At 42.4% G+C, this 15,185-nt stretch overlaps 1 protein-coding gene across 4 annotated transcripts in view; it reads right to left on the reverse strand.

The window, feature by feature from the left end:
- Window positions 1-15,185, reverse strand: part of GOLM1 (golgi membrane protein 1) — a 28,118-nt gene that overhangs the window by 5,949 nt on the left and 6,984 nt on the right. For all 4 annotated transcript variants that reach the window (XM_035100158.3, XM_035100159.3, XM_088653045.1 and 1 more), the window contains exons 2-7: window positions 10,655-10,805; window positions 9,697-9,876; window positions 7,035-7,089; window positions 5,039-5,141; window positions 3,912-4,044; window positions 743-911 (exon numbers count right to left, since the gene is read on the reverse strand). In XM_035100158.3, coding sequence (XP_034956049.2) covers window positions 743-911; window positions 3,912-4,044; window positions 5,039-5,141; window positions 7,035-7,089; window positions 9,697-9,876; window positions 10,655-10,783 — 769 coding nt within the window. In that variant the 5' untranslated portion in view covers window positions 10,784-10,805. The remainder of the gene's footprint in view (window positions 1-742; window positions 912-3,911; window positions 4,045-5,038; window positions 5,142-7,034; window positions 7,090-9,696; window positions 9,877-10,654; window positions 10,806-15,185) is intronic.

The following is a 15,185-nucleotide window of genomic DNA, read 5'->3' on the forward strand; positions in this document are numbered from 1 at the left end:
GCAGGGATTCGAACCGCTGACCTTCTGATCAGCAAGCCCTAGACTCTGTGGTTTAACCCACAGTGCCACCTGGGTCCTGATAAAGATACAGTACAGCAAATGTGACTTAAGACCTTTCCTGCTTCTTGATGACCTTTGCAATGACACGTAGCATGGAATGGCATTATAAATAAGGAAGAAACACTCTTGTGTTTCCAAATGCCATGTGAGCAGCGACTGAGTTTGTGAAAAATACCAGTGCAGCAATGCCTTGCAAACAAAAGGGTCTTTGGTGTGGATTGCAGACGGGGGGGGGGGGAACCTAGCAGCAAACAGCAGAAGTAAAATGAGGCAACAAATCAAACTCCTGGAAAATGCTTTTAACCCAGCACCAGATTGCCCTGTCCAACATCCCCATCTTTAGCTGTGATCATATTTCATTCATTGGTGAATGAATCCCAACGAAAACCGAAAGCACATTCCTTTGTTTTACAGGCATCGCTTCAAGAACTGAACGCTCACACACCTACATATATTTCTAGCGTTGCTAAGGTCACAACATGACTAATGTGAAGATTGTAAACCGGAGAGCCTGAAAGTGATAGAATCACTGTTTCAACTTTGGCCAAAGTCACAACTTTGTATTGGGAAAAAAAATCTTTTTCATGCAAAGTTGTTCTGTGTTCAGTACTATTTGTTTTAGATGCTAACGCCTAATGAAGAGATTGGAAATTAATGCTAATCTTTGATACAACACTCTTACCTTTTTCTCTTCGATAATCCAGTTCTGCTACATTTTTTATGATGGGTGGCGTTGGCTTTGAGATTTCTAGTTTCAAAGAATCATCAGAGACGTAATGCTTTCCTTGAAGTTCATTTCCCTGTTTTGTCAGGTCTTGCTGCTGGAACTCTGTTGGCTCTTCAATATTTACCTAAAACAACAACAACAACAAAACAGCCCTACTTGATCCATACAATTCTTCAATGCAAATGAATAATCTACTATTAGAATTTTTACTGTGGTTACACAGCAAATTGAACGACAGTAAAACAGACAGCTGTTTTCCCTTCTTGTGGCTGCTTCACAAGCCTGCTATGTTTGGAAGAAGTTACATTTGACAATAGCTACATGCATATATTTCACTGCATGCCTATGGCCTGGGGAGCAGGTCCCATTAATTTCTAGGGGGAAGTTAAACAGTTTTCTCTCCTACTGAAATCAAAAGAGACTTAGGTAGTTTTCAGCTTTACCACATTGTGACAGGATCTGGCCAGATTTGTGATTGGATCTCGCCACATAATTGTCTACTCTTAAGAAAGGCCCATGCAGGGAGATGACAATTTTAATCAAGGCCACTGTATGAGGGGAGTCAGCCTCCCCATAACCCTATTAAGGGGGGGGACCCATAGAGCTGGGAAAGCAAACAAGCATCCTGTATGTTTGGATCAGGTCTGTGGCAGTGGGGTGGGGGAAAAACAAAGCCTTCTTCCTCCCCATGCCAGCTTTCAAAAGATTATTACATTAGGTGATCCAGTCACAGTTCTCTCATATAGTTGGCTTAGTGAGAGCGAGATGAAGGGCAGGTAATTTTGGCTTTAGTGCAAAGTGAACTTTGAAAGCTGTTTGGATACTTGTAAGCAATTTTATTTTTAAATGCATTCTAAAAACTCACTTTTTACGCTTAATCATTTCCTCAAACCTTCACAACTTTAAGAAAATGTACAAAGTACAACTTTTATGTGCCACTCCCTGTCCCCAATGGTGACAAATGATTTTAAGTCCACAAATAAATCTTAGTTAAGCAAGAGGAAGTTTTACCTGTTGGCATAGAATGGAGCTATACTATTTACCAAAAAAAAAAGAGGGTCAAAGGTTTTGAAGGAAGAAGGTGTCAGAAATCTTGTTCAAACAACGGACGTTGAACTGGAAGTTCCTTGTTCTAGTTCAAAAACTTAAATAATGTTACTGAAACAATGTTGATTACTTTTAAGTTGCTGCTGTAACTTAATCCAGTCACCCGACTGGGGAGTTAGATACCCTGTTTCTCTGAAAATAAGACGTAGCCATAAAATAAGCCATAGCAGGATTTTTAAGCATTCAAGGAATATAAGCCATACCCCGAAAATAAGACATAGTGATAGGTGCAGCAGCAATGCCGGCCGCGGCAGGAGGATGGGGGGGGAATAGGACATCCCCTGAAAATAAGCCATAGTGTGTTTCTTTGAGGAAAAATAAATATAAGACAGTGTCTTATTTTCAGAGAAACACGGTAAGCATGCCAAAGTTTTTTTTTAAATTAAACTTTATTACAATATACAACATTTATCACAGAGTAAAATAAACTTCACAATAAAAAATGATTATAACAAATATTACATTTGACTGTTTTCATTTCTGTTTTCATTTCTCTGAAATAGAAATAGCTTCCCCCCCCTTTCCCCCTCCCTCACAATTTCCCCTTACCCTTTGACTTCTCAGCCTGATCCGAACTTATCCTTTATTCTACCAGTTTAACCATTTTCTACATACCTTATTCTACCATCAACATTGTTCCTTTTTATTATATACATACATCATATTTTCTATCATCTATTTCTTTTCATCATTCCATTCCATACCTAATACATATAACTGAACCTTATATAGTGGAGATAAAATTGGAGTTTACTACCCTTGTTTTAATGTAGTCTGTAAATTTTTTTCAACTATTTTCAATTTCCTCCTTCTTTGTACCTTTAATTTCCTCATATTTTTTAGCCAAATTATAATAATTAAATAATTTTTCTTGCCATTCTTCTTTTGTCGGAACGTGAACATCCTTCCAATTTTTTGCTATTAAAAGTCTCGCAGCTGTAACTGCATAACTTAGGCAACAGCTATCTCTAGGGTTAACCTCTTTCGGCACCATTCCTAATAGGAATAATTTGGGGCACTTCTTGATCGGGTATCTCAATATTTTCTTTAGTTCATTATATATTAACTCCCAAAACCTCTTTATAGGTTTACAGTGCCACCACATATGAATGTGGGTACCTCCAGCAGATGTTGGTTGCTCCTGCGTAAATTTTTGCCAGTTTCGCTGGTGTTAAGTACCACCTGTTTTGCATCTTCATAATGTTTTCCTTTATGTCATAACATGGTGTAAATTCAAGGCCTTTCGTCCACAATTTTCCCCATTCACTCATTGTTATGGGTTTCCCTAGGTCTTGGGACCATTTTATCATATAATCTTTTGTTAATTCCTCCTCCGTTTTCCACTTCAATATAATTTGGTATAAATTTTTTATAAATTTATCCTTATTAATAAATAAGATCTCTTCTAATTTAGATATTCCTTTATCAAAGCCAATTTGTTTATCAATTTGTAACCTTTGGTTCACTTGAAAATACTGTAACCAGGAGGTGAAATGTCCTTTTACTTCCGCATATTCCTTTAGGTGCCAAATTCCTTCTTTATTTTCTATTAGCTGTCTATATGTAGGCCACTTTGTTTCCATATTTTTTCTTCTTACTGCCACTATCTCGAGGGGAGAGATCCACCAAGGCGTCTTCGGCTCAAAGTATCTTTTATATTTTTGCCATACAAGATATAGCGATTTCCTGATAACACTGAGCCGAAAACTACTCCTTTTTTCAATTTTCTCCCTCATCAAGTACTTGATGAGCATGCCAAAGTTTAGGCACTTCTAAACTTAAATGAGCACACTGGAATTCCAAAAGGTCAAGACAGCAACAAATGGAAGGAATATACATTCAAAAAATGGAGATGAGACGAGAAGTGTTGTATTCACCTTCTTACTACTTTGGGCCATCAACAATTGTAGTTGTTCAGCCCCACATAGAGGTCTGGATAATGGCCTGAATCGGTTCAGCCTGGTTCACCTACAATTTGTGTATAAGTACCCCTCTAAAACAAACTTTAAAAACTTACTTGATCATTTCTCTCTAATATTTTTGAACTATTCTTCATGTCTTCTGGTATCTCACTGCCTTTTTTGCAGGCTGCTTCTATCCTTTCTTCACATTGTTCTTTCAGTTCCTTCATCTGACTGATGCACTGAGTCCTTGAACCAAGCAACAAAATGTCGTTTGTAAAATGTGTTCTTTAAAACAGGAACGATCTGCACAACTTGAAACCCACGAAGTTAAACACAGCCTGTCAGACAGACACATACTCTTGCATTCTGCCTGCTTGACAACCTCCTTGTTTTTGTAGTCCTAGAGAGATCATGAACTGGAGGTTTATTGAGCCCCTGGCGGGCTGCTGTTCATGGGCTGGTGAGCTACCTTTGGCTTGTACAGTCACAAACTGTGCAGGCCCAGTGGTGGATTTATAGCTTTGCACAGTAAGTGCAGAATCAGGGCCCCGTGCTCCTGAGAGGCCTCCCATCTAGTAGTGTATATTGTTAACCGAGAGGATATATTTGAAACATGACTACCAACAATGTATTGCCAACTGCTGAATTCAAGTATTTTAGTTGGCTGCATTGCTTCTGCTTTTCGCTTCTCCTACTCCCTGATTAAAGTTAGTACAGGCTGGTCCATTAGGCAACTAGGGCTTAGTTCAAGCAATTGAAAAGTGTTCAAGCAATTTTTAAAAAGTTCCCAAAAATCTTAAAGCCGCACTTGTTCCTGTCTGACCCTAGCAGACATTTCTGCCAATCTCCTGAGACAAACAGCTCTCGGCACCACTCAGCCAATTGCAGGCCAATTGTTGTGATGATGACAATCCAGCTACATTAGCAGATATACTTTTCTGGTAGACCCAGGAGCCAGTAGAACTGAGGAGGGATGTAGGTAAGGCAAGTTAGAAATATCCTATATTTAAATGCGAAATTGTACCCAACCTTTGTCGTTTTGGTTTGTTCAGTACTATAAACCAAATTAAGTTCTTAGATTTGTGAGCCAGTGAAGCAAAATATTTAAAACAGCAAATCTGAATTTTATATTATTTAATCCCATTGACTTCAATGTGGGAAACATATTGTTTAAAATCTAAATAACTTGGATTGTGGCCATTTTGCCTATGCAGAAGCTGGCCAATCGTTACATACTTACATGTCAAATGTGATTTTTTTCTGAAGGTTTGTCTGGTTTTTCTTAAACCTGTAAATGTCAAGTTGGAGCCTTCCACATTCCTTCTGCAGACCTCTCAAGTTTTCTGAGTAAAAATTAAATTTTATTAAAAACAAACAGAAAAGCAGGAAGGAGAAAATAATGAACGATGAGTAGGAAAGAACATTCTTATTTCTTTCACCAATTATTCATAGTAATTAGATTAAAACACTGCTTCGGTCTTTTTGGTTTATGTGACCTGTGTAGCTCAAACATATGCATGTTTTGTAAATTCCACTACATTCAATGGAGTTTACTGCCTAGTAGTGTCCGTGAAATCCATACTGTGCAAGCAGACTTTCATTTGCTCACAGCGACTTCTCCTTCCTTCTCAAAATCTGGAGCAGGTTTGAGGGCAGTAGCAGGGGGGGGTAACAGAAGTTCTGGTGTGCAAGCAGAAGTCTATTCTGCTGGTGAACAGGCACAACTGAATATCACCCTATACACAAATTGATAAGGATTGCAGCCTTAGAAGTATTATTGCAAAGGGACCATGAAGCGATCATCCCAACTTCCATCTGCAAGAAGAATTTTCTGTTCACCTGAGTGCAGACCCACTTTTCCCTCCCCTACTTTTTCAAAGCTCCCCCTCCACACACACACCCAAAAAAGAAATAGCACTTTGGGGTTTTTTGTTTGCTTTTGCACTATAAAATACTGGGAGAGTATTGAAAATGCACATTTTTAAAAGAAGAGTATTAACCGTATTTTCCTCCATGTAACTCTGAGTTAATCTTTATAGACTTGCATGATTCTAGCCTGAAATCCAGCAGCCTATGACTTCCATTCCTATTCCACCTGGTTCTTTCCCCTTGAGATTTGTGGACCTCACCTCCTGCAACAATCTTTAAGTCCCTCACAAATCAGTGGGTTTTTTTAAGATGAAGGTTCTTCTCCCTGGATACAGTTATTTATTCCTTGATGTCTGGTTAAATAATATTTATTCATTTAGCTCTCTCATCAAAGTTCATATCATTACCTACTACATTAGAACTATAAAAAGGTAAAGGGACCCCTGACCATTAGGTCCAGTCATGACCGACTCTGGGGTTGTGCTGCTCATCTCACACTATTGGCAGAGGGAGCCGGCATACAGCTTCCAGGTCATGTGGCCAGCATGACAAAGCCGCTTCTGGCGAACCAGAACAGCACACGGAAATGCCGTTTCCCTTCCCGCTGTAGTGGTACCTACTTATCTACTTGCACTTTGAGGTGCTTTCGAACTGCTAGGTTGGCAGGAGCTGGGACCAAGCAACGGAAGCTCACCCCGTTGCGGGGATTTGAACCGCCGACCTTCTGATCGGCAAGCCCTAGGCCCTGTAGTTTAACCCACAGCGCCACCCGCGTCCCTGGCTATATTAACTATATTAAGTGCATAATTAGATGAGATGTTGGACAGCCATGTCTAGCTCTCTTTAAATTTTTGAAAACACAGCCATAAGTAGCCAAATTTGAAATGAGGCTATTGCACTGGGGATAGGGGGAGGAGAGAGGGAGCTAACATTTCTACCATGGAATTGATGATTATTCAATTTTTCCAAAACTATCCCCAATTGAGCAAACAGCAGCCAGCAGGAGCACCATGGCAATATTAATAAGAAAAACAGCATTGAGAAAGGTTTTAAAAAAACAAAACCCTCCCCCAGAAGGACAATCTTGATCTAATAAAAGCTACCTTTGTGGTAGCTTTTAGGAAAATAAAAAAAGGATTTCCTAGGTTGACTCAAGGCTCTGTCTTCAAGTAGTAAGTTTCTAGGTCCCACAGTTTTATACTGTCTCTGTTTAAAGGCGGGTTTACATTCTGAAACAGCTACAGCTGCCCCCATACTTTCCTACTATTCCAGCCTGGAGGAAAATGTATCAGTAGACATACAATGGGCAAAGGTATAAAAATAAGCAAACTTAATTGCTGTGCAAATGGTCCTTTACTGAGATTTACCTTTCAAATTCTGGATCAGTCTTTCATTTGTTGTAATGTTATTCATCAGCATTGCCTGAAAGAAACAAGGAATTGTTTGAGTGCTTGAAAAACAATGGTTTCCATTTCTACATTATCCCAGTCCTGTGCATTTGTTGCCTATGTTCAGCAGGTAAAGGTAAAGGGACTGCTGGTGGTAATTTCCTGGAGAAAGAACAGCTATATAAAAATAATCAATTCAGAACATACAAACTACTTCATTGTGTATCTGATCAAGGCTGTGCTGGACTACTGTGCGAATACAGAATTATAGGTATTAGATGGATAAGCCATGGTTTGCCCAACCCAGACTCATGTTTAGACTCCCCCAAACTACAAGCAGTACAAACCTTGGCATACAGCTCATGTTTTCCCTATTTTATCGATTGTATGACAAGCGTGTCTTGTTGTGTTTACAGTGGTGCCTCACTAGACAAAATTAATTCGTTCCACAGGTCAATTCATGTAACGAACTTTTCGTCTAGCGAGTCCCAGTTTCCCATAGGAATGCACTGAAACTTAATCAATGCGTTCCTATAGGCTCTGGGGGACTGGCAGCGGCATGCAACGGGGCTTCGGAGAAGGTCTCCGAAGCCCCGTCCGATGCCGGCTGTGTGCAAGGCGGCGGGGGGGAGAAGCTCTCTTCTCCCAGCCACCGCCTTGCCTGCCTCCCCCGACATGGAGCGCAACTTCGGAGGTCTCCGAAGTTGCGCTCCATGCCGGGGGTGCGGGGCAAGAGGCGGGGGCAGGGGAAGACCTTTTCCCGCTTCCGCCTCTCACCTGCCTCCCCCGACACGGAACGCAACTTCGGAGGTCTCCGAAGTTGCGCTCCGTGCCGGGGGTGCGGGGCAAGAGGCGGCGGCGGGAGAAGGTCTTCCCCCGCCTGCCTCCCCCGATACGGAGCGCAACTTCGAAGGCCTCCGAAGTTGCGCTCCGTGCCAGTGGTGCGGGGCGGTGGCTCCGGGGGACGGAGCCGAATCGCAGCGACCGCTGCTTGCTCCCGCCTGTCTTCCCCGAGCCAAGGGGAAGACAGGCAGGGGCAGCCGCCACACCGCCGTGTTTCGGCTCCGTCCCCCCTGGCAAAGGAAGATTAGCTGTCAGCTTCCCGCGCTGACAGCTGATCTTCCTTTGCCGCTTTCTATGGCTGCGCTTCGTAAGACAAAGCGGCGGTCATAGAAAATTTTGTCGTCTTACGAATGCCTCGCGCAACGCAAAACTCTTTCGTCTAGCGAGTTTTTCATTGTGCAAGGCATTCGTAAAGCGAGGCACCACTGGATTTTATGTATGAGCTTATAGCTGCAATAAAGGTATCTATCTATCAGCTCATGTTTTGCCTGGAGCAATAGAGATTGGCTTAGCTCCAGGCAGTTCAACAGTAGCAGGATGACCAAGCAAGGAACAAAATGGCTGCAGTTTTTACTATGAGCACCTGTGGCTTCACACTCTGGCATGGTTTGGCTTGGTGCTGCCTGTGAATCAAGGCCATTGAGTTGTATCCATTGGTTGCATGGGCAGAAGGTAGCTTGCCCGTCCAATCTTTCTCTTCCTCTTCTCCCCGATGTAGACACCAAGGACCCTCTCTAGAGCAGTGGTTCCCAATTGGTGGTCTGTGGACCCCAGGGCACCCATGTAACCCACCCAGGAGGTCCATGGCACAGTGGCACCTTTCACATAACAAAAGCTTGGCTTTTGAAAAAGGAGAGGTCTGCAGTACTTAGCTAATTGGTTAGCCACTGCTCTAGAGCGTTGGAGGACCCTCCTGAGTGTATGGTACGCAGTTGCAGTACAAAGGAATTGGCCAATCCTTCCATCCAATTTGGGGCAAATCCCCCTTCCCTCTGCAGTGGAGAAAAGGCACACCAGGTTGTGTTTGCAGGTACATTTGTATGCAGCCCAAGAAACCAACCAAAAACATCACAAGGGCACTTCCACAGCAGACGCTCTGCTAAAATATGTACATTTGCATGTACCTTTTCAGGATTTTTCTAGTTAATGAGGTTTTTCTAGGATGAAGTCACAGCTATGACTCAACCACTCAAAGGACAGTGTGCTACAATTCTTCCACCGTGGAGAAACGGCTAGTAACCAGCATTCAGACGGTTAATCCAATCTGCCAGTAGATGGAAATGATCCCAGCAAGCATGACATTTCACATCCCTTGCAATGTTGAAGGAGCTGCTTGTCAGTCTCATAGGTTGTCATACCATTTTCACAACACTCCACCTCAGTTTTCCTCTTACTTTTTTTCTCAAGAAGCTGCATCCAGCACAAGGTGCGTAAGTAATAATAAACTCTCTTTAAAATGTTTAAAATGCCTTTTTATTTTTAACCTCATTGTTTTGAATGTTGCGTTTGCCACCCTGGGCTCATTTGGAAGGGTATTCTTTCTTCAATAAAGAATAATTTAATATTAAATAGTATTTCTACAGTTTTAAGGCACCTTCCCTTTCACAGACAGCAACAATGGCAAGGCCCTCTCCATTACAGTGGGAAAGAGACAGTACTGGGATTTTTTTGACCCTAACAGAATATTGGATAAATCCGCAGTCTCTTTTGCAAAGAAAGACTTAGCAGCAGTTGGACAAAGGAGGAGCTGCAAAGAGAGGCCCAGAGCAGAGCGACAAGGATAATAAATAGTTCTTACCTTCTCATCCATGTGTATTTTGTTAGTGTTTTCCATCTGGAAGTTATGCAGGCTCTGAATTCTGTCAATCTGCTCCCTCTGTTTCTGCAGCTCTCCTTGGAATTCATTTTTTTTAATTTCTACAGCACCTCGTTCTACAGCCACCCGGCGGACTCTTCCTTCCAGCTCCATTATGCGGTTCTAAGGGGCAGCAGATACAAAAATTCAGAAGAGAATGTTTGCAATCTCTGCTGTAAATGCGTGTAATCAAAATCTAACTTCCCATTCTATGCTTGCAGAAAGCAAACTGGACACTGCACAAGTCACCTGTTGAGCCCATGCTAAATGCTCCTAGAACATGGGATAGGGCAAATGGTAAGGGGAAAAAATCTCTAGGAATATTGATCATCATTGCAGATGTGAGGAAAGATTCTTCTTCCTTGGCTCGGGGAGAGACAGGATTGTGTGTAGTTAACAGGGAGTGAGGCAAAACACTGAGTAGAGAGAGAAGGGACACAGAAGGAGCTATTTGCTCTTAAGTAGGAAGTAAGGCAGAAAATGGGCCAAGGGGCAGAGGCATTGGGGAGCTGAGTGATTTTTCCACACACCAATTCAAAACAGCCAGTCCCAACTTTTTCTCTGGGTCTGTGTTTATATATGTGTATCCATAGGCATGAGACAAACAGAAAGAGTTTTTTTACATTGATATAGCAGGCAGCAAGGGTAGCAGAAAGCTCCACAATTTCCTGGTTGAGCAGGATTCAATATTTAACTACGATAGTCACAACCTTTTCCCAAGCACTTCTCTATTCTCTCACTATTTGCTCTCCTGGCCAGCATCCAAATTCCTGTCAGGTGTGACTATTTGGAAACCCCGGCGTGCTTTTAAAACTTCAATAATTCACTGCAATTCTGAACAAAGGAAAACATCGTTGCTGATTCCGTCAAAGTGGAAAACCAATAGAAGAGGAATACGTACCTGCAAATCAATACTGCGGGAACTTGCAATCCAGTAATTGAATCCCAGAACTATTATACAAGCCACAAGGGCCGCCACTAGGAGGGGTGGAGACTTCATCCCGCGACGGCTGTTTCCTAGTCCCACCATCTCAAAGTGAAGATACTAATATCTGTTGATTGAAAAGAAAAAAAAGGCATATTTACATTTCCCTTTGCTGAACTTGCAATTGCATCTAAGTCACACCAGAGACACGAACAGCCCAGTTACAAGCTCAGAAGAAAATCCTGTTGATTTCAACACTTAAATCTTATAAATTCCAGTTCTTTTGTTCTACAAAGATGGATAAACAAAACACAAATATAATCTGTAAGCAAACGAAATAGTCTTTAAAAAGTCTCTACCATTTGCTTTATGTAGTATCCCCTATTAACATCAGTCAATAATTATTTTTTTAACTGTTCATGAAACCTTGAGATCTTTTAAAGATAAAGGTGGTAGAATGAATGAATGAATGAGACAGAAAAGGTTTTAGTTACTGAAGCTGATATACTTATGTTTGATCATCTTCAGTTGCATCTCCTTGATTGGCCCTATGGCAGCTGCTAGGGAAGAGGAGAGCTGCCTCAGCTGGAACACTCAGAGAGCAAAGTTGGGTAGGTCATGTCGTATCAGTTCTGAATTTAACACTGGAATTATCTAACACAGGCACCCCCAAACTTCGGCCCTCCAGATGTTTTGGACTACAATTCCCATCATCCCTGACCACTGGTCCTGTTAGCTAGGGATCATGGGAATTGTAGGCCAAAACATCTGGAGGGCCGCAGTTTGGGGATGCCTGATCTAACACAATAGAACTTCAGTTTTTGAACGCAATCCATTCCAGAAGTCCTTTCGGCTTCTGAAACATTCTCTTTCTGCATGTGTTATGCTTGCATTTGCATCTACTTTAGAGAAATATTTCCTTGCCATTTAGGCCTCACTCTCAACAACCGTGTGGCAACATGAGCAAACCTCCACTTCAACAAAACCTGCCATGCCCTGGAAGAAGCAGTGGTGAATGAAAGTTTAGGTTTAACAAAAGTTCTTACTGTCACCCATTACTATAATCCTCAGCACAAACATTATAGAAAATGTAGGAACAATTGTGTTCATTTATTGCCTGGCTTCTCTCTAAAATAAGATATCTCAAAACGCAACACAACCAATAGATTATACTAAAGAATAACAATTTACTAATGTGTTCAGTTGATTGCATTGTGTTAAACACACCATTAAAACATGATACATAATGGGAGTTAGCAAATATATAGAGCTGAATTAGTACAAGCCTCAATGAAATTAACAAAGCTTGAACTAAGTAAGCAGTATTAATATTCAATATGCTATCTTTACCAGTCAGCCAGACACATTTTTATCCATTCCACATTGGGTGGGTCTTCACAGAGAAGTCCCTTTGAGGCAAGAGCAAAGTGCTCCTTCTATCACTGCTGTGGCAAAGATTTCCCCCCTGGTTCAGATCACATATCTTTCGGTTTTTAAATTAGACTACATCTTGCATCAGGAATTATTAAGGCTGCTCTTTAAAACTGTTCAGTGGTACAGAATGCAGCTAATCAGCTTCTGGAAGGCAGGAAGATTAAAGGTAAAGGTAAAGGGACCCCTGACCATTAGGTCCAGTCGTGACCGACTCTGGGGTTGCGCGCTCATCTCGCATTATTGGCCGAGGGAGCCGGCGTACAGCTTCCAGGTCATGTGGCCAGCATGACAAAGCCGCTTCTGGTGAACCAGAACAGCACATGGAAACGCCGTTTACCTTCCCGCTGTAGCGGTTCCTATTTATCTACTTGCATTTTGATGTGCTTTCGAACTGCTAGGTGGGCAGGAGCTGGGACCAAGCAACGGGAGCTCACCCCGTCACAGGGATTCGAACCGCCGACCTTCTGATCAGCAAGCCCTAGGCTCAGTGGTTTAACCACAGCGCCACCTGGGTCCCTATCAGCTTCTGGAAGGCAGGAAGATTAGGGAATGCAAATTACAGCAAGGTTCCAAAGTCAGCCTTCCAAGCACAGACCAGGATGATAAACGTAATCTCTAAAGCCAAGGGCGGCTAATTTGTGGCCCTGCAGATGACAGCTCCCATCATCACTGACCATTGGCCATGCTGACTGGGGCTGATGGGAGTTAGGAATCCCACAATATCTGGAGGGCCACAGGTCAGCCAGCCCTAAATTGCCCAAGGACCTTGTTGTTATTGTTTAGTCATTTACTCATGTCCGAGTCTTCATGACCCCATGGACCAGAGCATGCCAGGCACTCCTGTCTTCCACTGCCTCCCACAGTTTGGTCAGACCCATGTTCATAGCTTCGAGAACACTGTCCACCCATCTCATCCTCTGTCGTCCCCTTCTCCTTGTGCCCTCAATCTTTCCCAGCATCAGGGTCTTTTCCAGGGAGTCTTCTCTTCTCATGAGGTGGCCAAAGTATTGGAGCCTCAGCTTCACGATCTGTCCTTCCAGTGAGCACTCAGGGCTGATTTCCTTAAGAATGGATAGGTTTGATCTTCTTGCAGTCCATGGGACTCTCAAGAGTCTCCTCCAGCACCATGGGCCCTACATACCTTGAATAGCAGAGCAACCTAGCAATAATAAACAAGTAGCTGCCCAGAGGAAATGGCAGGCATTATTTTTGCTTAGCATCATATTCTATTACTGGTACCACTTAAGACATATAGGAGAGACCTATTAGCATTGAATGCCTTTGCTTTCTCATACAGCTCCTTTCAGCAAGTATCTCAATCACTGCAAAGCCAGATAAGGAATGCCATGGAATACAATGAAAAGATAGTTCCACCATAACGTGTTCCTCCCCTTCCCTGGTGATGATAATTGTGTGACTGAGGATAGGCTGGTCCTTGAGCAACATGACAGGGTGGATGCTAATCATCACTATCCTCTCCAATGCTCCAAGGCAATCTTTATGTTCAACGAGGGACGCAGGTGGTGCTGTGGTCTAAACCACTGAGCCTAGGGCTTGCCAATAGGTCGGCGGTTCAAATCCCTGCGATGGGGTGAGCTCCCGTTGTTTGGTCCCAGCTCCTGCCCACCAAGCAGTTCGAAAGCAGATCAAAGTGCAAGTAGATAAATAGGTACCGCTCCAGCAGGAAGGTAAACGGCATTTCTGTGTGCTGCTCTGGTTCGCCAAAAGCGGTTTAGTCATGCTGGCCACATGACTTGGAACTGTCTACGCCGGCTCCCTCAGCCAGTAAAGCAAGATGAGTGCACAACCCCAGAGTCGTTCATGACTGGACCTAACGGTCAGGGGTACCTTTACCTTTACCTTTAAGATCAACAAGAGCCTCAAGGAGGATCTTGGTAATACTATGTCAAATATAAAAGGAAAAGGGATGAAGAGATACTGAATGCTTCTGAGCTTCATCAAAGCCAGTTCTGGAAGTCCTCCAAACAAAGTGTTTTTTTAAATAAGGAACACATCCTTTTCTCCCCTTATGATTTGTACTGAACCAACAGCGTAGGGCAGAAAGCAAATATTCCACATGAGTTAAGCCCGAACAACAATAAAAACTATGCAAATCAATTCTACTCTTGTCTACTGCATGCTGCAAATCATACTTGGAGGAAGTGATGCCACAAATAAATGCTATTTATCTGATGAATTATCTGAAAGTGTAATTCTGACAGCATACGGCTGGTAGACATTGCTTGCAGATGACTTGCTTCAGTTATCAGGAAAACCAGAAAGTCTTTCCCTAGAGGCACAGTTTCCATATGGTAGGAAAAGAGGCAGGACCGGTAAATACATGCTGAATCACTAAACAGAGAGACTCATGTCAAGAATGGATAAATCTCTGTGGGATCTGTGTAACACATGGCAGAAATCACTGGGATTTCTATTTTAACCCAAATACAGCAGGTTAATGTTTTGTTTATTTATTGCAGGCATGTCCAACAGGTAGATCGTGATCTACCGGTAGATCACTGGATGTCTGCGGTAGATCTCTGGTAGATCATTGGCTCTGCTCAAAGAAGCTGAACAACTGTGGCTCCCCTAAAAAAAAGCTCAACATTTTACCTCCTGCCTGAAAAAACTCAACAACTTTGACCCGAACCTCCCCAAAACGGACCTTCCTCCTTCCTAAAATAAGCTCAACATCTTTGACCTGAACCCCCAAAAGGGGGTAGATCACTGCCAGTTTTTAACTCTGTGAGTAGATCGCAGTCTCTTGGGAGTTGGCCACCCCTGATTTATTGAATGTATATAGCCACCAATCAATAAATATTCTCTGGACAGCCTTACACCAAAACATTCCTAAAATATACAAAAATTAAAGCAGATGAAAACAGAGGAAACTTCCTTAAAAACAGAAAGAGCATTACAAAAACGTGCAGCCCAGACAACAGTTTCCAACAATTCTGTGAACCACCCTGAGATCTTATGATGAAGGGAGGTATATAAACAAAAACAAAACAAAACAAAAAATGTTTGTAAGGAACAAGAGGCAATGTTGTTGCCAGTTCACAACCCTGAAAAT

Source organism: Zootoca vivipara, chromosome 10 (assembly GCF_965207765.1).
Source record: "Zootoca vivipara chromosome 10, rZooViv2.hap1.1, whole genome shotgun sequence".
NCBI classification, from domain to species: domain Eukaryota; kingdom Metazoa; phylum Chordata; class Lepidosauria; order Squamata; family Lacertidae; genus Zootoca; species Zootoca vivipara.